The 24,177-nt window shown below is 42.2% G+C and overlaps 3 protein-coding genes across 4 annotated transcripts; 2 read left to right on the top strand and 1 right to left on the bottom strand.

The window, feature by feature from the left end:
- Positions 1 to 512: 512 nt before the first annotated feature.
- RPS27A (ribosomal protein S27a) lies at positions 513 to 2,428 on the top strand. Its single transcript, XM_071740395.1, has 6 exons — positions 513 to 606; positions 707 to 768; positions 1,165 to 1,219; positions 1,354 to 1,439; positions 1,817 to 1,948; positions 2,246 to 2,428. The coding sequence occupies exons 2-6, from the start codon at positions 721 to 723 to the stop codon at positions 2,393 to 2,395; spliced, it is 471 nt and encodes a 156-aa protein (XP_071596496.1). The 5' UTR covers positions 513 to 606; positions 707 to 720; the 3' UTR covers positions 2,396 to 2,428.
- Positions 2,429 to 2,983: 555 nt separating this feature from the next.
- Positions 2,984 to 13,939, bottom strand: MTIF2 (mitochondrial translational initiation factor 2). 2 transcript variants are annotated; one of them, XM_071740392.1, is made up of 13 exons: positions 13,533 to 13,939; positions 12,939 to 13,044; positions 11,475 to 11,646; positions 10,849 to 11,009; positions 10,297 to 10,473; positions 9,620 to 9,759; positions 7,865 to 7,989; positions 6,877 to 7,081; positions 5,966 to 6,218; positions 4,961 to 5,101; positions 3,987 to 4,151; positions 3,640 to 3,780; positions 2,984 to 3,243 (listed from the first exon to the last, which is right to left on the bottom strand). In XM_071740392.1, exons 1-13 carry the CDS (start codon positions 13,755 to 13,757, stop codon positions 3,074 to 3,076), a joined length of 2,181 nt encoding a protein of 726 aa, XP_071596493.1. In that variant the 5' UTR covers positions 13,758 to 13,939; the 3' UTR covers positions 2,984 to 3,073. The 2 variants fall into 2 exon arrangements, with proteins under 2 accessions (XP_071596493.1, XP_071596494.1); XM_071740393.1 differs by having other exon boundaries at positions 12,939 to 13,090; positions 13,533 to 13,676.
- Positions 13,940 to 18,997: 5,058 nt separating this feature from the next.
- On the top strand, positions 18,998 to 20,457 carry LOC139794593 (prolyl-tRNA synthetase associated domain-containing protein 1-like). Its single transcript, XM_071740394.1, has 2 exons — positions 18,998 to 19,159; positions 19,936 to 20,457. The coding sequence occupies exons 1-2, from the start codon at positions 19,073 to 19,075 to the stop codon at positions 20,371 to 20,373; spliced, it is 525 nt and encodes a 174-aa protein (XP_071596495.1). The 5' UTR covers positions 18,998 to 19,072; the 3' UTR covers positions 20,374 to 20,457.
- Positions 20,458 to 24,177: the final 3,720 nt, after the last annotated feature.

Below are 24,177 nucleotides of genomic sequence, written 5' to 3'. Positions count from 1 at the left end.
ATCTTTTCTAATTAGGGAAAGCGCAGGCGGCAAGGCGGCTGTAGGAGGTTTTTAAGGGCCCCCTCAGGGCTGAACTCGGGGCGGGACACCGACTGATGGGCTCTCACGCTGCAGCGCAGCTCTGTGGAGACCCAGCTACCTGGAATAAACGCAGCCCCAACACCAACAGCCCCCCCACAAAAAAAGCAGCTATGGTGCGCATAACCTTTCCTGCACAGAGGACCCTGCCCGGGCACCCCCCGCACACCCAGGCAGACTCCATCATCTCTGAGACGGCTGAGACAGCCACGGAACCCTCCCCTCACGGAACCCTCCCCTTACGGCCGCCGGCGACCGTGGGGGCCGTCGCTGCGAAGCAAGCCGTGATGCACTGTGGGAGCTGCAGTTCCCGCTCCCCGGCGCGCCCACTTCCGACTACGACTCCCATGGCACCGCTGGGGCAGGACTACAGCTCCCAGCAGGCTCCAGCCCAGCGGACGGCGCCGGGGCACGCCGGGAGTCGTAGTCCCGCCACGCCGCCCGCCCCTCCTCCGTCGCGGGTGGAAACCCCGTGCGGGCCGGTGGGGCGCTCTTTCGGAGAGCCGCCATTCCGCGAGCTGGTCGCGGGTAAGTGCGGGCTCATGTGCGGCCCCCTCCCCCTCCCCCGCCTCGCCCCGCCGCCTCTCACCGCCTCTCCCTTCCTCCCTTTTCCCCTTCCCCCCCGCAGGTGCCGGCCTCGCCATGCAGATCTTCGTGAAGACCCTCACGGGGAAAACCATCACCCTCGAGGTGAGCCGCCGCGACCCCCGCACCAGGCGGGTGAACGAGGGGGCGGGAGAGGTACCCGGTAAGGGTTTGCCCTGCGGAGGCACGACCCCGGGCAGGGAAGGCCAGGAAGGCCCGGCCGCATCCGGCCCCATGCGGTGGCAGGGCCCCGCCCGGACTTGTTCGGGCTTTCCGTTCTGCCCTGCGTACTGCTGCTGCGGCCCAAGGGGAGCTGCGGGTGGGCCGGTGCTTTCCGCCCTACCGAAAAGTCGGGAGAAATGGCGGCCCTGCTAGGAGATGGCAGCCCTGTAGCGGCCGCGACAGTATAGGTGCTGTGTCTGAAGCTCCGCGTGTTTTTTCCGCTTTTCTGGGTAAATTAAAAGGCAAAGTGAGTTTTGACTCCGTCCTGTTTTATAATAGGTTGAGCCTTCTGATACTATAGAAAATGTAAAAGCCAAGATCCAGGATAAGGAAGGTGAGTTCAAAATGCACTGTTGTGGGATTGATGCTTGTCTTGTGCAGATGTTACCATCTGCAGCAACTTAAAATTTTAACATAGAATGTCCTAACTTACATTCTTCCTGTAATGTTGGTTTATGTCACCATTAGGCATTCCTCCTGATCAGCAGCGGCTGATTTTTGCTGGGAAGCAGCTAGAAGATGGACGCACACTGTCTGACTACAATATTCAAAAAGTGAGTAGGAAAGGCGGAGTAGAGCGGTGGAGTACTGACTCGTTGGCATTGCAGGAGCAGCCTGACCTGTGCTGTTGGGCCTAAGAAATGCTGCACATAGATTCCACCACATCAGTTCTGACCGGGGAAGTGCTGATGCTGAGCCTAAAACCAATAGGCTTTACAGTAATCAAAGCTTCTGGGGTTTGGGATCCATCAGCCCACTGTTCTCTGGAGTCTGTTATTTGTGGACTTTATAGTGAATAATCCTTTTAGAGCTATTGTAATTTTCCAGTGCTTTGAGATCTACTTTTTGTAGGTAAAGGAAAAAGCCTGCTTAAATACTCCTCTGGTCTGGAGAGCACATTTTGAGTCTTTGTCATGTGCTTTACAAATAGGAATCAACTCTGCACCTTGTGCTGAGACTTCGTGGTGGTGCTAAGAAAAGAAAGAAGAAGTCTTACACTACTCCCAAGAAAAACAAGCATAAGAGAAAGAAGGTCAAGCTTGCAGTGCTCAAGTATTACAAGGTATGTTGGACTAATTAGGAAGAACTTGATGAACACTTAGCTCTCACTAGGAAGGACAGAAGCCTATGCTAGTCTGCATGTAGCCTGACATCTTTTAAAGTTCTGTTTTTAAATATCCCACCTGTTAAATACAAGAGAAGTTGAGTGCTGCAGTTGGGCACTTCTGAACTTTGTTTCAACAGGTTTAACGTAGTAACTATCATCAAAAGTACCTTGCCAAATTAGAATACTCAAAATTATCACCACTGCTAAAAGGTGGTGAGTCTATATGAGATATTGCTTCTTTGCCCTGCCCAGGTGGATGAGAACGGCAAGATCAGTCGTCTGCGCCGGGAGTGCCCCTCTGAGGAGTGTGGAGCTGGAGTCTTCATGGCCAGTCACTTTGACAGACACTATTGTGGCAAGTGCTGTCTGACATACTGCTTCAATAAACCAGAAGACAAGTAAATGTACTAGAAAATAAAAATCTAAATTTCTGTACAGCTTAAGGATTTATTTTTGCTTCTTGGGGCACTGTATTTCCTCTCTGCGGCTAAATAAGAAAATCTGTAAAACTTTGGATACTGTGTGCCAGCTACCGTGACATACTTGGACTCTAGCCTTTAAAGAGTGGCTTTAAATCTCTTTCAAAGGAGATAACAGGTAACAGTAGCTAACCTTAGAAGTGGTCTCTTCAAGTATCAGAGGAGCAGACAGCATAGTAGGCCTAATATGGAAAAATGGGAGATACAAAGAGGTCCCAAGTCCTGTTTACAAGCGGGCCAGTGCTAGCTAAAAGGTTAGCAGAGTCCTGCTAACAACATGTAACCTATATCCTGAAACACTACAGCAGCATGGAGGGTCAGAAAGATGATCTCAGATATTTTTGAATCAATAGATACATCATCTAAAATATTTATCCTGTGAAGGTTTTAGACACTGGAAGTGTTTGCTTTTAATTGTTGTAGGTTATCCCATGTTCTGACAAAGTATGCCAGTTGCTTGACAAGACTTGAAAGCAGAACATTGGTAGATAAACATCAGATAAAAAGAAGCTTGTGCATCTCTGAAAGTTCATTTAATGTTGAGTTGAAGTCCAGACAGGAATAATAAATGCCATTTAGTGTTAGTGTATTCCAGCGTATTTTAAAATCCTGGATCCCAGGAAGTTGTCTGTTGAACTTCTTTTTCTTCATAACAGATAATTTCATCTCCAATACTGAATTCTATATTCTTGTCCAAACTCAACCCACAATCCATACCAGTTTTTATTACCTGGACATCATCTTTATGATGCTTCAGTGATGATAAAGATCCTATAAAGAGAAAGTGCGTCAAAGACAAGGGAGACCACTAACATCAGGGCACAGAAATGTTCTGGTTTGCCCTTCTTAAAGAATGTCTTTTACCTTGTAGCTATAAAATGAAAGCAAGAAAACTTGGGTATTGAGAGCACTTGCAGCTAATAAAAATCAGACATCAGTCCTTTCCAGCAGGTAAATCCTGTGATGCAACTGCATTCCAGAGGTGGTGGTTAGAAACAGGTCTGAATAACCATACAGTGGCACTTTGCAGCCTTTCTCTAGCTGGAGCTGCTCCATCCTATTCAGCATATGGGACTGCCCTACAGTCATATGTGCACTAACTTCACAAGGAACTAGCAGTGTCTTAATACCAAATGCAAAACCAGGTTTTGTGGCAATTAAGCTTACCTTTCCAAATAACATCCCCATTACGGATTAACTTGAACTGCATTTTTTTGTCCAGCATCCCCTTCTGTACTCTGCATCCAGCTACTGGAACTTTGTTTTTTCCTACTGTTACAGAAAAGGTGTCGAGCACAGAAGCTTCTCCTAAAAGAAAAAAGTAAAGTTGCATGAACTAAATAAAGCTAACAAGCCAGTAACAAGTAAAAGCAAGCTCTGCTGTTTACCAAGCTTGATAACAAAAAGCAGCTCTGCAGTAGTATCAAGTATTTGACACAAAAGGAGGTGCAATTGCAGAATACAGGTAAGGTCATCTTGCAAAACAAAAATCTTAACAGCAAATGAAAACTCACCTACTGTATTCTCGACCACAGATGGGGGTAGTCTGCTATTTATCTCATCTTTAAAATCTTCAATAAGTTTGTAGATTATATTGTGAAGCTTAATTTTTATTCCCTTTTTAGCAGCCATCTTTTTAATATTTTCATTTGCCTTCACACTAAATCCAAATATAACACCTGATAAATAAAACAATTGGCAACAGATGACAGATCACAGTAAGTAAAAGTGTCTACTACATCCGTTCTGTCGTGTTGAACTTGCAGTAAGAAGGCAGAAAGAATTAGCAGTTGGCAGTATGAGAAACAACGCTTAACTACTGCTTCCCTTTCTAGGAGGGACCACTTGCTTCTCACACTATAGCAAAGGGACTGCTACTGACCTTGAGTCAAAACAACTGGCTCAGAAAGCCCTCACAGAAAAGTTCCCTGATAGCAGAAGTGGAGGCATCAAAGCAGAAGCTACTGCTTATGTGTCAGAGGACAAAAAGGACAAGGACTTGCCATTCTGGGGCTGGGAAAACAGCCTGATTGTCCAAATTAGGCTGGAAGTGAACTCAGTATCATTCTCATCCACCTGTGGACTATGGCAGGTCCAATGACACCACACCCGCTACACCAGGTGAGAATTGCAGGGTATGAGCGGGAACAGCTACAGGTACAGTCCTTCCCTGAACAAAAGGAAATTATTTTCTATGCTACTTTTCTGGCTTTGCCCTGTCTGAGCATCATAAAGCAGCTTGAGTGAGGAGGCACGAGTGTAACAATTGACAGTGACAATTCCAACTACTGGCAGAGTCCCTCAATTTTCATGACATTTCTAGCCTGCCCTGCCTGCACTAGTGTTAGATGGTAAAGGGAACATTTTTAAGATACATGTAAGTTTGCCTTATTGATGCTGCTAATTACTGAGAAAAGCAGAATGAGACCTACCCACTCCAATAGAAAGTTTGTACTAATTGTAAATGGATTTTTAAACACCTACTCACCATTAAATGCTTCAGCAAGACTTATATCAGTTTCGCTAATGTCTCCCATTCCAAAATGAACAATATCCAATTTACACTCCTCATCAGCATCATAGCTGTCCAGAATGTGTAGAATAGCTTCAACAGATCCATCCACATCACCTGAGTGTACAAATGGAAAGTACTGCTGACTTTGTATATATCAAACAAGTACTGAAGAACTAAGGGAATGACAACTCTGCACTGTGCCAAATAAAGTCTTCTGACATCATTCTTACTGTATTTCAGAGATGTGTTACAATACATTTAACAAGTCTATTAATTCCAAAACTGAACTGGATAAATACAATAGGACGAGAGGCTTCACATCTGCAACTTGACTCTCCACTGGTAAGACCTCACCCGGAGTACTGCGTCCAGCTCTGGACCCCTCAATACAGGAAGGACATCGATCTGAGGGAGTGGGTCCAGAGGAGGGACCTACGGAATTGATTAGGGGGCTGGAACACCTCTCCTACAAAGACAGGCTGAGGGAGCTTGGGTTGTACAGACTGGAGAAGAAGACTCCAGAGAGACCTAATAGCGACCTCCTACTATCTGAAGAAGGCCTGCAGGAAGGCTGGAGATGGACTGTTTGCAAGGGCCTGTAGTGATAGGATGAGGGGAAATGGCTTTAAATTAGAGAAGAGTATATCTAGGTTGGATGTTAGGAAAAAGTTCTTTACTGTGAGGGTAGTGGACAAATGGAACAGGTTGCCCAGTAGTTAGTTGAGGCTTCATCCCTGGAGATATTCAAGGCAACGTTTGACACGGCTCTGAGCAACCTCATCTATTTGAGGGTGTCCCTGCTTACTGCCTGGAGGTTTTCTGATGCCCCTCCCCTTACTGAGAAGTTCAATAATCTCATCAGTTTTGAGATGATCAAACTTCTGGTAACAAATTTTGTTAATGGCTTAAAGCTACACTTCCGACTGAGCATTTAAGAAGCATAAAAATAATGGAGCAGTAAAGAGAATAGAACAACACCTTTAACAATTACTGACAGCACATTTTTGTCCACCTCTGTTCTCTCTTTAGGCCTGGAAAACATGAGGTGCTTATTGGCCTTGTACAGCACCGCCTTCCTCTGTCTCCAGGTCAGATGGGCAAACTTCTCTTGCTTTTTCTCATATTCCATCCTGTGGGCCTTTTGCTTTGCTTCAATAATGTCCATATCCTTTTTCATCTTCTCCTGTTGTTCAACATAGGTTCTCCAAGCCACAACTTCATGCGCCCTTTGCTGAGCAGAAATAGACAGAAACGTTACCTTTCAAAACACTGCATCGGAAAACTCCACATCAGGGCAGTTTCATCCCTTTGCATTTTCCCTACAGGCTCACTTGTTTTCTTCCACATTTAACAACAGATTTTGCTGCAAGGATGGCAAATGAGCATGATAGCTTCCACCCTAGGCTACAACATGACACAAGGCCTGTTTTTATGATATCTCTGTATTGCAGACAAGAATAAATTACTGTTAATTCTTTCATATGGTATTTGTCCAGCTCTCACAACACCTATTTCAAGCTATATTTAATGCTCTTCTTTTCTCAGAAACTAGTTTTCTCATTCTAAAATTTTAACACTGATACTATTAAGTACTGGACTGTTCTTCAGGTAGGGTGATAGTGTGATTATATTTAAAAAGTCTTCTGTGCCTTTAGAAAGTGAAGACATTAGAGCATATCCCAGATAACCCCAGGCACTCAGGACTGTTTCTCCTGCAGAACGTGTCACTCAGATTTCTTAAAACCCATGCTTGGCCTTCACCTTTCATCAGATTATCCAGGTTACCTAGTCCAAAAGCTATCAGAAAGCTATCACTTAATTCTTTACTTGGCTCCTTCCCATCCATCCTACTGCAATACGAGTTTTCCATTAAACATTTCTTTTTGTACCTCAGATTCTACTTCAAGGATTTCATCTCCTGCTGAAGGAACTTCCTTCCAGCCCATGATTTCCACTGGGATGCCTGGAGAGGCTTCATCTATAGCTTTCCCATTCTCATCAAACATAAAACGGACTTTTGCCCATGTTTTCCCTGCAACCAGAACACAGCCTTTTCTCAGAGTTCCTCTCTGGATGATGGCTGTGGTAAGTGGACTAGTGAAGGGCAGAGGAGAAAAATAACAGACAAATTTAAAGTGACTGTTCTCTCCATTTTCAGGAGTGTGAATAAGTAAACACAAAACAGAACATAAATATGATCGACCACAGGTAAAATATTCCTGTGACACATTAATAAATAAAATTAGAGTGCTAATAGCATTTTAAAGTGACTTGCAAAAAACCCAATACTGGTACTGCACTCTTTTTATTTCTGCAGGTAAATACAAAATTTTGCATTTGTGAAATCAGCAAGACTGATTTTACAGATTAAGTGACACCCCATCAATAAATCCCAATCCAAACTCCAACAACTTTCCAGAATTCAGTTTACTTTTGAAGAGGGAAGAACATGCTTAATTTACAGTGACCCTGCAAAAGTACTGAAATATTTTAAAGAGCAAAATGTGATGTTATACACAATTTGCCAAAATCTGTGTATGTACTATATATGATGACTATTAACTTCATCATTCCTACTTTTTTATGACATTTTAAAACACACAACTAATTTCTGTGATTACAGGATTTTATTTCAGTGATTCATTTTGCCAGATTAGTCTGTAATTTTTATTCTGGTTCTCAAACTGTAGAGTAACATTTCAATACATTTCAATGCTTTAGTTCCAAACACTGCAAAGAAACTGTTACAATTTTATCTAACAACAATACTAAAAAGTTCAACCTTAAACATATGAGGTACAAACCAGCTGAAGAGTATCTCTGAATTGTTACAAATTGCTTCATTAAAGTTGCAAAGGCAGCAGGCAGATTACTTACCCTTTCCCTTTGTCTTTCCGACACTCAATTACAGTTCCCTCTACCAGACCTGTGGGATCTCCCTTCAGTTCTAGCATCTCTGCTAAAGCAACAGTTGCTTCTGCTAAAAGCATCAGGTTTTCACCCTGTAAAAATAGAGACACACAAAACATACAGAATAAAGGAAGTGTCCAATTAAAGTAAGATCAGAAGCTGAAATCTTACTGGCAAATTTCCCCATTTGATTCAGAACTTCTAACCATGCAATACAGTTCAACAGATGCCTTTGTTAATAAAGTGATGAACTATTAAGACACTACACAGTTGGCCCAGAAAGCATGAAGCATTAGGAAGGACAGCTTTCTTGCTTCTCTGTTCATAGCCTCCAGGTTAAAGGTGCAGAAAAAGATTTTGCAATATTCTGCTACGTGTCATGAATGCAAATTAAAAGGAAAAAAACAACCAAATGAAACATCTAAAGAGCCAAACTGAAACTACCACTCAGTCAAGACTCCAAAACACCAGAGACAAAACTGTTTTATCTGTTTTTATCCCTCTTTTCTCTAACTACATTATATTTGTCAAGACACAAGCAGCTGACAGTCAGCTAGCTATCAGGCAGCAGATCCAGATGCCAGCAGGCACCAATGCCTGCTATGAGGTAAATGGAGAAGCCACTGGTATATATGCTGATCTTAAATTGACTTCAAAAGCTCTTGAACTTGTCTGAAGTCTTAGAAATTTACTTGGATGTATTTAGAAACACAGCAATAAGCCTAAGATACTGCTGCATCCATTTGGCCAAAGCTGCTCTGGCCACCACAAAACTAAAGCTCAGATCTTAGTTTGGTTTTAAGCTGTCAGCTGTTTGCAAGGATAAGGTGGTAAATCTTGTAAGATCACTACAGAACCATTCTCTAGTGATTAGGCATGTTTGAATTTTTCTCTTCATGCATAGCATATCACCAACTTTGATTTTGGACTGTTTTCACAAAGTGAGCAAATAAATGAGGGAAGAGCAATTAGGATGAATCTGAAAAATATCCACTAAATTTCCAGAAGAAAAATAGTTATCATTGCTCACTGAAGGTCTGAGCCTCAAAAGATGATAGGAGTATGTCTCAAATAATTCTAGTGAAATCACTTGGTAGCTCCTGGTAAGGTGTCAAATACTAGGAAGACAAGCACTTATTTAGAATTGTAGAATTTTCAGTGTTGGAAGGGACCTTAAAGACCGTCTAGTTCCAACCCCCCTGCCATGGGTGGGAACACCTCCAACAAGATCAGGTTGCTCAGAGCCCCATCCAGCCTTGCCTTAAAATCTTCCAGGGATGGGGCTTCTACCACCTCTCTGGGCAACCTGTTCCAGTGTCTCACCACCCTCATGGTGAAGAACTCCTTTCTAACATCTCATCTAAATCTACCCTCCTCTAGCCTGAATCCATTCCCCCTGGTCCTATCACTACCTGACATCCTACACAGTCCATTGCCAGCTTTCTTGTAGGCCCCATTCAGATACTGGAAGGCTACAATAAGGTCTCCTTGGAGCCTTCTCCTCTCTGGTCTGTCCTCACAGGAGGTGCTCCATCCCTCTGACCATCCTCGTGGCCCTTCTCTGGACACACTCCAGCACGTTCAATGTCCCTCCTGTAAAAGGGTCTCCAGAACTGGATACAGTACTCCAGGTACTCATTTCCCAGCTGCCAAATAAAAATGCAGCTGTATGCACATATTAGACACCCATGAGCACCACAGTTTTTCCAGTGAAAACTTTACCTTGAGTGCAGAAATATTTACAGCTTGAACATCACCTCCGTACTCTTCACAGACCACATCATGAGCCAGCAATTCCTTCTTTACTCTTTCTGGATCAGCTTCAGGTTTGTCACATTTATTAATGGCGAGGATAAGTGGAACTAAGAAGAGAAACAAACTCATTATCAACCTAACCAAAGTTTGCTGCTACTAGAACAACTGCAATAAGAGGTTAAAACAAGTTATGACAACTTAGAACAAAACACCTTGATATCTATTTGGTGAGCAACTTGAGGCAGCCATTGAGAACTGAGCTACTATGAGTAAGCTGGAGGAGCTATCCTAGCAGGGAAGGATAAAAAAGACAATGAACACATACATACATCCCATGCATGCTTTTCTTGCAAACCTGCAAAAATATTAGTATTTTAACATCTTACTGTGTTAATGCAACACTCACTATCACTATATTTTCAAACACCTTGCAAGGGCAGGAGATGGGACTATGACAAGTTACTTCCCAAGTTCTGTGGATTCCAATTCAAGGAGTTTCTTTTGAGAGTGGAATAAATATTTGGAAATAGATGTTTGGTTTCATATTTTGAACGGCACAGCAACACAAACCTTAGTATGCTGACTTTATGAACTGGGATTGCCACTCACTTCAAAACGTTATATTAACAAATTAAAAACTGTACCTCCTGCATTTTTAGCATGTTGAATAGATTCTATGGTTTGTTGCATCACTCCATCCTCTGCTGCTACCACCAATATGACGATGTCAGTAACATGGGTACCTCTTGCTCTCATGGCTGAAAAAGCGGCATGTCCAGGAGTATCAAGGAAAGTAATCTTTTCCCCAGAAGGCAAATGCACTGTGAACAAACATATACAGTACATTTTAAGATCAACATTTCACATACCTTTACTTGATCTATTGCAAATCAAACATCACTCTTCTGGGAACTATTTTAATACTAATGACATATTTTAGGCAGAGAGATAACTGTGTGCATGGAGGTCAAAAGACTTTTAACTCATCAGGAAAGAAAAGGTGTCCTGGGATCTTTCATAAGCCAAAAACATCTAAATATTATTTCAGCTGCGCAGACAACTGTGCAAACACTTCAAAGGTCCATCCACATAGTTATGACAGTTATCACAAGTTATGATTTCCTTTTTCACTGGCAGCAAGTCAGCCCATGGAGAGTAACCTATTTGACACACAAGCACGTGCACTTGAACCCTACCAAGAAAAGCACCAATGTGTTGTGTAATGCCTCCTGCTTCCATTGATGCCACTTGAGTTTTTCGTAGACTGTCAAGTAAGGTTGTTTTTCCATGATCAACATGGCCCAAGATAGTAACAACTGGGGGCCGTGGGGTCAGTACTGCTGGGTCTGCAGGAGGCCTACGATTAAAATTAAAACATATTTTGTAAAGATCAAAAAAGTTCACTGAGTAACACACATACCTACTATGGCTAACAAAGAGCCATATACCAGAATTCAGTGGTGAACAGGTGAGGCCAGTGTCTCACCACTGTAAGCAAAAATCCCAGCCACACCACACAGGCCTCCTAGTGCCTGGTCTTACATTAGTGTATCAGTTAATAAAGGAATTCAATATATTAAAAAAAAAAACAGTGGCTTTTCCTTCAGAAAATGGCATAGAAAAAGCTCACCCAATACAAAACCAATTTGAGTATCAGTTTTATGGCCAAAAAAAACAAAATATAAAATTTACCTTTTAAATATTATCAGACTGTGCATATACGAGGTATTACCAACATAGCATCAAAACCCCACAGCATATGAAAAGTACTTGTAGAAAAAAATAGGACAAAATAAGCCCAAAAGAACAATTCACAGCTTACCTTTTCACAGCATCTGTGTTTTCTCTTTCTTTTTCCTCTTTTAGTTTTGCTGATTTATACTTCATTCCTGACTTTTTAACAACTAGTTTGATTTGGTCCTCATGTAAGACAGAGTCTGGTTCCAGTGAATCAAGGTCAGTGTCTGTGTATAGCAGCGCTTCATAAATATGATCTGAAGAAAAAAAGGCATTTAACAATTACACCTTTAAAAACATGCAGGACCAATGAAACCCACTTCAAACAGTTTAAGACTTTTCATGAGTAGATTATATCATGCTAATAAGTTTCACTCACCATTTTTCCTTTAGTTAAGTTTATCTAAAAGTTCCTGTTACATTACATACTCGTAGAGATAATTTGATTTGGAAAGCTTTACTGAAAATTAGATGCTACATTCTTATTTTTCACTCAAATTTTCATAGCCTACTTTCCCACTAACCCATAACAAACAACTGAAACTCTTGAAACAACTGAACATCTAAACCAGACAGCCAAGAAGTTATTCAAAGAGGAAGAAAATTTGATCTATTTGTTCATGTGCCACTTTTATTGGTAGTAGAAATACAGAACATACTGTGGTATAGTCAAAAATTGCTACACATTGATCTAGGAATCACTACAAATCTCTCAGCCACATACAGCAAGACATGACAGACTTTTTAGCACCTCTCCTCACTACTGAGAGGGAGGTTTTCCAGAAAAGTATTCAGCTAGATAAAAAGAGATTGGTGATGAATGTTATACAGAATTATTTCAAATATCGATAGTGAAAACATGCTAACAATCCCCCTAAAACATGACTGAAAGCTGAGCCACTATACAAAGAGGAATGGTTTAAAAGCACAATCCTGTTTTCTGTGACTCAGTTGTCAGGGCAGTCACCTAAGAGGGGAGTGCTTCCAGACAAGTCCTTCCCACTCTCAGTTAATCAAATGACTTATTTAATTAAATACATATTACTTCTGAATCCAAGATTCCTGCTCCCAAGTAAATATCCTAGGGTTGGATTATGGGCTGAAATTCTTACTCTCTTCTCTCTCTAACCATGAATTGTTTACTTACAGGAGACCAGGTCTGATAACTAGGTTGCAGCATTTTTCCTTACAGAATAATTCAGCACTTGGGAAACCCAGTCATGAAGAGCAGCCTGTGTGGATCTGAAGCCTTTCTGCTGAAGACAGAAGACAGCCCTGGCTTCTTTACATCAAAATGTCTTGTCTAGTGATGTGGGTGTCACAAACTCTTTAAGCTTTACACTGCTGTTGTGTCTACCAACATTTGCTCTCTCTCTGGTCAAATATTTTTAAGAAGTAAGTTACTTTGGTATGGGTACAATCTAGCTTTCTAAGGGAAGGACTAGTAACCACTAAACACTGCCATTGTAGGCATTTTTGCTTTTACCACTTGTTAAAGTGTCATAATTGAATGACAGAATATATCTCAAACAATAGAGCAGACACTCACCTATGTCTTTACCCATAGCTTGAGCAAGTTCTTCAACAGTCATCTTCTGCCTGATCTCCACTTCACCTTTTGTCAGTGGTATCTTCCTTTTCTTCTTTTTTGTCTCCTACATGGAATTAGACAAGTATATAGGAACACATAGCTGGCATAAACTAAGAAATAATAAAAACAACATTAAAAAGACAATGGTCTCAAACCATGGTGTAAGCACTTTTTTTTTAACAATACTAAAAACTTACAATAAATGAATGATTGAACACATATTGAATATTTTAAATGCATAGCATACAACAGTTAATATTTTTTCATTTTTCGTTGTTCAAAACAAGGAAAAAATCAACAATATAATTTTCTTTTTTTCTTGTAATAACTTCATTTGCAAGATTCATGATGCTGCTGGTGTAAGCATTTAAAGTCAATATTTGAGAGGGAGTCACAATACAGTCATACATTAAGTACATTTGGTCTTATAAACTTATAATAACTTCTCTATATGTATTAATAAAGGTCCTTAATTTGCCATCTAAATGCTCAAACTGAGCTCTTGTACTTTGAAATCTCATAAAGCAGAGTCTATTGGATTTTGTTAATTACCTCCTTTGTAGCTAAATGTCTGTGTTGTGATAAGGCAATACTGATTAATTTATCTTTTTGCCAGAACTGTGGGTACAGAAGCACGGACCACATGGGATGTGCAGATGATTGCACAGGCCTCCATTGTGCTCTGTTAACTCTTCTGTAGGAGAGAGTACGCAGCTGTCGGCAGGCACCACGTAACTGCACCAGATTTTCAAATTTCAGTATCAACCCTCGGTTCATTTTCTCACTGAAAATACAAAGGACACATAGAAATTAGTCTCAAAGCTGAAAGATATTCTTTCCTATAACACACACGAAGCTGTGTACCATCTTTTGAGCAGCTCCAAACACGTGAAATTTATATCAGTTCCTCTCAGAATGACTGTGGTCCCTTTAAAAACTCAGCGGTATCCGGATACCTGCAGGAAGTGAACAGATGACAAACTAACCAACGAAAACCAATTTTTTTTTTTTTTTTTTTTCCCCCATAAAGAGAACTTTAAAGGGGCAGAATCGGTAAAACCCAGGAGCCCCCTGTAGCTGCTACAAGACGCTGCGTGCATAAGTAACTAACATATGGCCAAAAACTAACATAAGATCAAGGCAAGACTGGCGAACCTCACTAGAGGTTAACTGCAAGGAAACCACTCCTGATTCCCGGGGCCGGTGGGTCACCAGTGGCGGGGACAGGCGACCCCTCTAGGTTGTACTCCTCATCGTTTTGCCTAGCACTGCACAGAAGTCACCAGGTACTGTGTTAGCCTTTTTGCTACCAAACCGCGTTCAGCCCCCGGGGGGCAGAACAGGAACAGCTGCCTCAGAAACAGCCTCACCCTGCCGCCCAGCGAGACTACACCGCACCGACAGCCACTGTAAGGTCGCCAAGCTCCAAAGACCGGCGAGCTGCAGTTCTCCCCGCGGCCAACACCCCCCATACCCTCCCCCAGTTGTCCCCCAGCCCCGGGGACAGCAGTGGCCTGAGATGAGTGCCGAACCGGACCAGACCCGGCCCACCCAGCCCTGACAGCCCCGCTGAGGTACACTAACTGCCTCCTACGCGCCATCAACAGCCACCACCCCCTGCCCCCGTTCTCCCGCTTCGCCCCCCGTGCCTGGCGCCGGGCGAGCCGCTCCTGCGCATGCGCCGGAGGGAAAGCGGGTGGCACCGCGCCGGCGCGCGACGCAACGGCCGCCTTCCCAGCGGTGGGCGGAGCCTCCGCTCAGCGCAGGGGGGAGGTGCCCTCGGGCTTTCCGTTTTTTAGAATAATATATATATATATATATAATTATATTAAAAATGCATATATACACACACATATCTTTGGTTTGGTTTTTTTTTTTCTGCACAGCATGAGGTAGCAGCTTTTCTTTACAATCAATGTCTTCCCACCCACCTCTCATCTAAAGGGTTAAGATGGCTGATTTTTTGTTAAAAGTTCTCCCTAATTTGGCTTCTCCAAAATAAGATCTCCTCACACACTAGGAAAAAAAATAATATATGAGGAGGCTCCGTAATTTTTTTTTTTTTTAAATCCTCAACGTTCCCTTCTTAAAGCTGTTTCTCAAGCAATACTCCCAAAGTGCATCCTATGACATCCTCTAGCCTTGAGGTCCGCTCCGGACATGTTGCACAGCCACCTCCATCAGAGGGCTGCAAATTGCGTTCCATGTGTTGTAACTGTAATTCCCTCTACATGTGCTTGAGCTGTGTCTTTGATACACCTCTGGCCACAATGTGGGACCTGGGGTAGCTCAAGTGGGTCATTTTCTCCATGCTTGGTAGGCATAGCTATGTGTTTTCCTGCCTTCAGTACCTTGCTTCTGCAAGTACTTTGACATTTATGCCAAGTAGTGAAAATAATATGTGTCCTGTGTTCCAAAGGCACTCCCTGATGATAAATAACCCAGGTATAAACTGATAACCTTAAAACACACAGGGCCCTCAAGGGTTTCTTGAAGTACAATGACAAAAAAACCCTCACAAATAAACCGTTGTAAAAAAGCTCAAATATCAAAGGTTGTAGAAAGTGCATTAAATGCAGTCTGTGTTGCTATACGGAGAGAAAAAGCAGGCAGGCAGCAGTGTGAGCTCACGTACAGTGCTGACCTGCCATTCTGCAAGTTGAGAGCAATGAGTCTTTCATGACATGGGACTCTGGTGAGTCTGTGACTGACCTGGAAAATGTTTTATTCAAAAGATAAATTTAGCACGCAACACAGTCACCAGAGTTCACTGCAAATCTGCTTTTTGAGTTGATCTTTCGTTGGATGCTGCCTGGAAATCTTTCTGTGTGCTGCTGCAAGGCTCTGGGAATTAGTGTGGGATTGTATTTTATCCACATGTCTCTTAACCACAGATTCATACTGTTTTGATTTAAAGACTTATTATAGGTTGCCTGTTTTTCTGAAGGGCAAATTGAAAATAATTTCTGATGTCATAGGTCAGGATGGTGGTTTGGACTACAGTACAGTTTGCTGCTTAACTGTGGCTGTTAATGCTTGCCTTTGTCCTTTAGTTGCCAATTCTTTATTATTATTGGCTGTCTTTAAAAATAACCGTTTGATTATTCACTTCTTGCTTGTAGTGTGCACAGTTAACTAAATAAATAGTTTACCTTGTTTTGACTTTTCTAGCCTTGAATTTTTCTTAACTTCCTTATTTAGCTTCAACATTTTCAGCAAAAGTGTAGATTGGCAATGCACCTGAAATTACAGAAAGAACATAGGAAAAATGTAATGGGTATATATTTGAGATAATTACCGATTTTGAAACCAGTTTTGAACCATATATAGTTCACATTGGATGTGAAAACCTAGTGTGCATCAAAGCAGTGTATTGTTGTAATGTCACTATTTGACAAAGAAAGAGATTGTTTTGTTTTTTAAGAAACATTAAATCTTTTGAGCTGTGCAGAGGGAATGTAGAGGGAGTTGTATGAAGAAGTGTTAGGGTTGCAGAACTTTGTTCTCCAGCTAGAGTGAGGCCAAAGGAAGACAGCTGGAGGCCCATGGAGCTGTAATATGGGACAGACAGATTTTTCTGCTCATCAGCAGACAGCAAGCTGTGGTCTGTCATCTGTCTCAGGATCACAGAGCTGTGGATGTTGAGGGATCTCTGGAGACTGTCTCAGATGTTGGAGTGAGCTAAGGCTGCCCAGAATTGTGTTTTGAATATCTCCATGGATGGAGATTTTGCTGCCTCTCTGGTCATCCTTTTCCAGTGTTTGGTTTTAAGGCAATGGCCTCAACAAGGACTCTGAATTGTTTTGCTTTCAGCTCAATTTGATGGCCAAGACTGCTAATCTTTTGAAAGTGCATGCCATGTTCTCAATCTATGTCAGAAGAAAAATTCCACCAAAACAACTTCTAGAGTAGAAGGCATCTTAAGGTGAGTACAGGGATCTAATTAGGTCAGGTTGAGAAAAAATTAGGAAGACAAAAGGCCATCTGGAGCTCAATCTGGCTACTGCCATAAAGGAAAACAAAAAAAGATTTTACAAATATATCAGTAACAAAAAGAGTGCTGGGGACAATCTCCATCCCTTATTGGCTGTGGGGGGAAACACTGCAACCAAAGATGAGGAAAAGGCTGAAATACTTAATGCCTTATTTTTTTCTGTCTTCATTAGTCAGACCAGCCACTCTCAGGGTATTCAGCCCCTTGAGCTGGAAGATGAGGCAGAGAGCAGCACAACCCTCCCATAATACAGGAGGAAGCAGTTAATGACCCTCTATGGCACCTGGACACCCACAAGTCCATAGGGACAGAAGGGATTCACCTGAGAGTATTGAAGGAGCTGGCAGAGGAGCTCACCAAGCCACTCTCCATCATCTGCCAACACTCTTGGTTAACAGGGGAGGTCCCACATGACTGGAGGCTTGCCAGTGTGACACCCATCTGCAAGAAGGGCTGGAAGGAGGATATGGGGAACTATAGGCCTGTCAGCCTAATCTAAGTGCCCAGAGAAAAACTATGGAACAGTTCATATTGAGTGCACTCACATAGCAAGTGCAGGACAGCCAGGGGATGAGGCCCAGCCAGCATGGGTTCAGGAAAGGCAGGTCCTGCCTGATCAACCTGGTCTTGTTCTATGACCAGGTGACCCACCCAGTGGACAAGGGGAAGGCTGTGGATGAGACTTTACTCAAGTCTCCCACAGGACTCTGCTAGAGAAGCTGGCAACCCAACTCTTTGTTGGGTTAGAAACTGGCTACATGGCAGGGCCCAGAGAGTTTTACACAACCAGTGGTGTTCCACAGGGCTCAGTTTTGGAGCTGGTCATCCTCAGTATCTTCCTTAATGTCTAGATGAGGGGATCGAGTACTTCCTTAGTAACTTTGCAGATGACACAAAGTTGGGTGGGAGTGTTGATTTGCTTGAGAGTAGGAAGACTCTGCAAAGGGAGCTGGGCAATCAGTAGGACAAGGTCAGTAAAACGAGGTTTAACAAGGCCAAGCACAGGGTCCTGCACTTTGGTCACAACAACTCCATGTCGTGCTACAGGCCTGGGGAGGAGTGGTGGGAAAGCTGCCAGGCAGAAAAGGACCTGTGTGTGCTGGTTGACAGCTGGCTGAACATGAGCCAGCAGTGTGCCCAGCTGGCCAAGAAGGCCAACAGCCTCCTGGCTTCTATCAGGAACAGTGTGGCCAGAAGAAGGAGGGAAGTGATGGTGCCCCTGCACTCAGCACTAGTGAGTACTGTGTTCAGTTCTGGGCCCCTCACTACAAGACCTTGAGCTGCTGAAGTGAGTTCAGAGAAGGGCAACCAAGCTGGTGAAGGGTCTGAAGAACAAGTCCTGTGAGGAGATGCTGAGGGAAGTGGGAATGTATAGTTTGGAGGAAGCTGAGGGGAGACCTTACTGCTCTCTACAGCTACCTGAAAAGAGGTTCTAGGGAGGTGGGTGCTGGCCTCTTCTCTCATGAACAATGATAGGACCAGAGGAAGTGGCCTGAAGTTGCACCAAGGGAGGTTTAGACTAGATCTGAGGAAGAACTTCTTTACTGAGAGTAGTTGTGCGGTTGAATGTGCTGCCCTGGGAGGTGGTGGACTCACCATCCCCTCAAGTATTTAAAAACTGTGTAGATGAGGCACTTCAGGGCATGCTACAGCTACCAATATATTTATATTTATATTTATATTTATATTTATATTTATATTTATATATTATTCAGGGGGGTGGAGGTGTCGACAGTTGGATGTGGTGATCTTAGAGGTCATTTCCAGCTGCGACAATTCCGTGATTCTGTGAAGTGTTACAGCACTAATGCATGCAGCCATTATATACAAGTCTGAAGCTTAGGGATTTTATTTCCGTATCAACAGTTATTGCACAAATATTATATTTACAGCTTGATTCGTGCTCAAAACCTGCTCACGAACCTCATTCAGCGGCCGCTCCAGCTCTATCTCCTCCACCGCAGCGGTCCCTGAGTGTTTCGAAGCGGGATGCCTTCCCAATCCTCCAGCAGGCGCCATTTTACAGCTGCGGCCGCCGCACCTCAGCAGGAAGGGGCGGTGGGGGTGGCCCTGCCCCTCCCCTAGGAAGCAGGAGGTGATGGCGGCCGTGCCGGAGCTGCGAGAGGCTCTGGCGGAGCGACTGAGGGACTTGGGCATCGCCACGGTCACCGCCGAGCACCCCCAGGTACGGCCGGGCTGCCGCAGCCGCCTCACATCGCGGGCCTTAGCGCTGCCCCGGCCCCTTCCGAGCCGGCTGCGGCGGCAGCGCCCGATCGCGGTGACTCTTGGCATCGTCCGGGTCTTTTTAAAAAAAATACGGAAATAAAAGTCGACGCATGGGTAGGGCAGTAGGTTGGTTTTTTTTTTTTTTTTTTTTTTGGTTTTTTTTTTTTTAGCATAATCCATTACCAGTGTGGAACGTGTTAAACTAGACTTTGTATTTCTTGCTGAATGCGCCTGGCAGAAAGTTTTGGTTTTTTAAGGGGCCGTTTTGAGCACAGCCACCAGGTTGTTCCCCTTCTGTGTTTCTGTCCTTCAGATCCCCCTTTTCCCCTCTGGTTTCCCGTAGTTTCAGGAGCTGCAGCCCATCCACTGCTTTTATGGTGAAGTCAGCATCATTCAAGATGTTTTCCAGACTTCTCTAACTCCCAGTTAAACGGGCACACACCACATCATTTGAAGTCTGTGATGGAGCCTCCAAAAGCAGTGCTGCTGGGGCTGCCGTGTTGGATTTTTAGAAGTGTGACATTCTTACTGTACGAGACAGAAATTATTCAGCAAGTGTGCAGAAACAGTATGTCACATTTTATTTATGTTCTTTTAAAATTTCTTCATTAAATTGTATAGTTTTTAGGCTGAACATAACATTCTGTCTTTTCCAAGTATTTAACAAAACATATCTGCCAATACACAGCTGGAACTCTAATGGGATACATTCTTATGCTACACTGTATTTTCCAGGTGTTCACTGTTGAAGAAATGATGCCCCATGTCCAACACCTGAAAGGAGGTCACAGTAAAAACCTTTTTCTGAAAGACAAGAAGAAGAAAGGGTTCTGGCTGGTGACTGTTCTGCACAACAGGCAAATCAATTTAAATGATCTTGCTAAAAAACTGGGTCTTGGAAGTGGAAACCTAAGATTTGCCGATGAAAATGCCATGCTAGAAAAACTCAAAGTGGGCCAGGGCTGTGCAACACCACTAGCCCTCTTCTGTGACCAGGGAGATGTGACACTGGTGCTGGATGCTAACCTTCTGGAAGGTGGCCACGAGAAGGTGTATTTTCATCCAATGACAAATTCTGCAACTATGGGCTTAAGCCCTGATGACTTTTTGAAGTTTGTGAGGTCAACAGACCATGATCCCATCATCATACATTTTGATGAAGACATGAAGTAGATGAAGTTCACTGTTTTATTACTAAGCATGGATTTTGTAAAGCAAAACTGACAAAAGTCTCATTACAAGTAAAATTTTTAAAAACATATTATTCTTATTCTTGCTTTATTATTTCAAATGTGTGACTGTATACTGTATAATCTGGTGGGGAAAAAAAAGACTGTCTTCAGGCTATTAGAAGTTTAACAGTATTTTTAAAATGATGGGACAAAATTAATTGCAATCTACAACTAAGTAACTAGTAAATAGAAAAGGCATTATTTAAATAATATTACAGTCTTTGTTAGTAACATGGATAAAACTGGAATTCCCTATGTGTGGTACTGGCCCTGAAGGTTTAAACTTAAAACAGCATCATTAGGAAATCGCAAATGAACTCAGAATTTCTAAAATATTGTCAGTACACATTGGACAGAGATGTCTAGGTTGTGTACCTGTACCCATTTATCCCATACTATGTGTTGCTTTTTAGCATTTTTACCTGGAAAAAACAGCTTTGTTACACTACAGAAAATGTGTTTGATTGTTGATGTTTTTAGTTGCATTTTCTCTTTCACAGTATCCTCCCCATGGGAAATACAGTGTCTTCTGGCAGTTCCCAGATGACACAGCTACGTATGGCCGAGAACATTAAGTGCAGTGGGGCAATGAGTACCCACACAAAACCCAGAGACAGGAGCAGTGAAAGTGAGAGACAAAACCTCAAGATGTCTGGAAAAGGGCTTTTGAACAGAGCTGAATGAAAATATCATGCACGAACGATGCCTGAAGGCAAGAAACTGTGTCAGTGCAAGGTGAAACAGAACAGAATACAGAAGCATAAAAAAATCCCACATAAGGACTGGTGATCTTAGATGCCCACTTGCTACTGTGTCATGCTACAGGATGCAATACTAGCAGTGACAAAGGGAAACACTTAAAAACACAACCCCACGAGGCAAAAATCCATCAATTTGTCTCAAGTTTCATTCAAAATGGCCAAAATAGTTCTGTGCGCTGAGAACATCAGAAATACTTACATGTTGGATTGTTAGGTTTCCATGTAAGAAAGTGAAATCTTTAATTGTACAGGACCATAGCAGTAAGGAAGTCATCATTTAGGGCAGGGGAAGATACTTCACAAACATCCCTACCATGGTTCCTCCATTTCTGAAGGATTTGGCTCCTGTTCGCAGAGATGTGAATTGACAGCAGTTTAAATTCTGCTCTCCACCTCAGAAAGACAAAAACCAGCCCCATCCATCAAGGCATATATGGAAGGTCACTAGAAAGGTGTCCAGATAAGCATGATTTCACATTTGTTGTTAAATAAATGTCTGAAAGGAACATTTAATATTGGGAATATTGGGTTGATTAATGAACTCTAAATTGAAAACTGTTACTATATTGGCTAGATTTTAACATAAGTCTTATGTGTCTTAAAAAGTAAAATTTATCTTAATCCTCTGCCTGCACTCACTTTCCCTCCCCTCTTAAGTTTTCTTCTTTGTGGTAACCCAAAATCCTTTTATCACTTAAAAAAAAAAAAAAAAAAAAAAAAAAAAGAGTTGGCAATTTTTTTAAATTCAGAAAGCTTTAAATGTGAAAAAATGTTTTAAAGACATGCGCACAACAGCAGTTTACTATGCTTCACAAATCTTAAATTCTGTACTGCCTAAAACTTAACTACTTCTGTCCTCACTTGTCACAGCAAAAATAATGACCAAGGTAGAAATCAAAGCTTCAAATACTACATTTGGCAAATCTATACTGATATAATTGTGTTTGTGAAATTGTATTTTTTTTTAAATAATATAAAAAATTTGTGTAATTAAATCTACACTGGTCTACACAAATAAACAACACAAAACAAGTCACACGCTGTCCAGAAAAATTCTGCTACAGTTTTATGGGTTTTCTTCTGGCAGAAATACTGAACACACCACCAACTGACCACAACGTTCTTACTGAACACCAACATCCTTTCAGGAACACCAGTTTCCAGAAAAAGTGTGTATAAATGTACACACAAAATAAGAATTAAAATTATTTGGTTTGGCGTTTTAATAACATCATTAATAAATGTATACAATGGCAAACATTTAAAAAAATCAGTATGTAAAGGAAATTACAGTTTTAAATAACAGCTTTTAAAGTTTTGTTTCATACCTAGGTACATTCCTTTAAGGCAGTTGTATTAATATCAAAGCATTATTTACATATACATTATAATCTACCTCTAAAAATCATACATGAGCTCCTTTGTTGAGGCTGCATCATGTCTTGGAAAAAGTTTAGAAATAATACATATTGGAAATGCTACTAAATCCTCAACAGACCATCAGAAAAGTAAATAAAAATTATACATTGTACAGTACTACAGCCGCTTTTTTAATCTCAAACAAGCAGTGGCTGATTTGGCAACTCTTGCAGTAAAAGGCTGTGTGTGTACTCTCCTGTTGTAGGTGTCCCAACAGCTGCTGGGTTCTTCCCCTGGAAGGTCATGTTTCAGAAAATGAAAGTGGCTCCCGCAGAAATGTACATTTTTATTTTCTTTTAAGGGCACGGACTGGAATTACTAATAAAGGAAAAATAATTTAAAAATCATTGGAGCAGAGAGAACCTGACTGCTATTCTGCTCTTGACACCTCTTTGCAAAAGAAGGTGCTGGGAGAAGCAGATTCTGATCTCATTAATGCAAAGGTATTCCTTATGCTGCTCTTGGCTAATTTGGCAAATACATCCCCAAATCCCACTCTGGCCTCTGCAGTGATGCAGACAAAGTGGGTCAAACCCTGTTTGTGATGGCACAGATGGACATGAGCCAGGACTCTAGCACACAGACCTGACCTCTGCTGGACTATACCCCAGTAAGACAGGGTCTGCCCCCAAACTCCTGCTGATTCTCTCTAAAAAGGAAATTTTGCCTCAGTTTTTGAATGAGAGGGGTTCATTTCTAATACACTTCATCAATTAAATAATAACCCTGGCTGTGACTGCACAGATGCCTTCAGAATGCATAATAATATGCAAAAAGCAAGTGCTTAAGCTGTCATGGGTGATCTTGGACAACTTAATGAATACAGAAAATTTAATACAAGAGCTGAGCTAAAATGTCAGGAGAAGTCCGTGTGACAAAAACCACCCAGCCAGGTGTCATGAGAGCAGGTTATGTGTGCCCAGCAATGCTCCTGGCAGAGAAGCAGGTGCCATGCAGCCATGGCAATGTGCTGCTCCTGCCTAATTCCCAGAGTCTTGGAGAATCTACCTCAACATACACAGCTACTGAGGTGCTGTGAATACAAACAGCATTTGGCACTACAGTTGAAATCTGTTCATTCAAGACACGCGTGTTCTTCTAAGAACAGTGACATTACTGAAGGGTTGGGGTTTAAAGTTTGAAATACATCAGTCCTCTGTTGTCAGAGAGTTAGGAGGATCCAATCACAATTAGACCCTGAAACGAACTTCAGAATCTGAGTTTCCTAATATTTGTTGTATTTCAATCCTTTTTCATAACAGCTATGCCTTTAGTAAGGGCTACCGGCATTCCAGATTTTCTGTCTTCACCTATGAAATTCATTAAAGGAAATTTTTCCTTCAGTCTTCGATGCTCTGCTTATATTGCAGTACCACAATGGCGCAGAAACCAGGATTGGCACCAGAGTTTTATTGCTAAGAGTACTTTTCTCTTGGACCACGTCTGTCTGCCTCACCTGGGTATGTGGGGAGAAACTGCCAGTGTGAGCAGGTAATCATAATAAAACAATTACCTTAACAAAATACCAGAAATGTCTTCAGAGGATGAACAGGAAAACTACATGG

Source organism: Heliangelus exortis, chromosome 3, assembly GCF_036169615.1.
Source record: "Heliangelus exortis chromosome 3, bHelExo1.hap1, whole genome shotgun sequence".
In the NCBI taxonomy this organism is placed as follows: Eukaryota; Metazoa; Chordata; class Aves; order Apodiformes; family Trochilidae; genus Heliangelus; species Heliangelus exortis.
Note: the sequence above shows the minus strand (reverse complement) of the source record. Positions and strands in the feature narration are given on the sequence as shown.

What these genes read in the sequence shown, in the direction of transcription:
- RPS27A (XM_071740395.1), top strand. Translation starts at nt 721, where the DNA reads ATGCAGATCTTCGTGAAGACCCTCACGGGGAAAACCATCACCCTCGAG. An exon ending in GGAAAACCATCACCCTCGAG is followed by an intron (nt 769 to 1,164) that starts GTGAGCCGCCGC and finishes GTTTTATAATAG; the next exon opens with GTTGAGCCTTCTGATACTAT. An exon ending in CAAGATCCAGGATAAGGAAG is followed by an intron (nt 1,220 to 1,353) that starts GTGAGTTCAAAA and finishes TGTCACCATTAG; the next exon opens with GCATTCCTCCTGATCAGCAG.
- MTIF2 (XM_071740392.1), bottom strand. Translation starts at nt 13,757, where the DNA reads ATGAACCGAGGGTTGATACTGAAATTTGAAAATCTGGTGCAGTTACGT. An exon ending in TAAATATTTCTGCACTCAAG is followed by an intron (nt 7,990 to 9,619) that starts GTAAAGTTTTCA and finishes CTATTTTTACAG; the next exon opens with GGTGAAAACCTGATGCTTTT. An exon ending in TGGGGATGTTATTTGGAAAG is followed by an intron (nt 3,244 to 3,639) that starts GTAAGCTTAATT and finishes TTCTCTTTATAG; the next exon opens with GATCTTTATCATCACTGAAG.
- LOC139794593 (XM_071740394.1), top strand. Translation starts at nt 19,073, where the DNA reads ATGGCGGCCGTGCCGGAGCTGCGAGAGGCTCTGGCGGAGCGACTGAGG. An exon ending in TCACCGCCGAGCACCCCCAG is followed by an intron (nt 19,160 to 19,935) that starts GTACGGCCGGGC and finishes TGTATTTTCCAG; the next exon opens with GTGTTCACTGTTGAAGAAAT.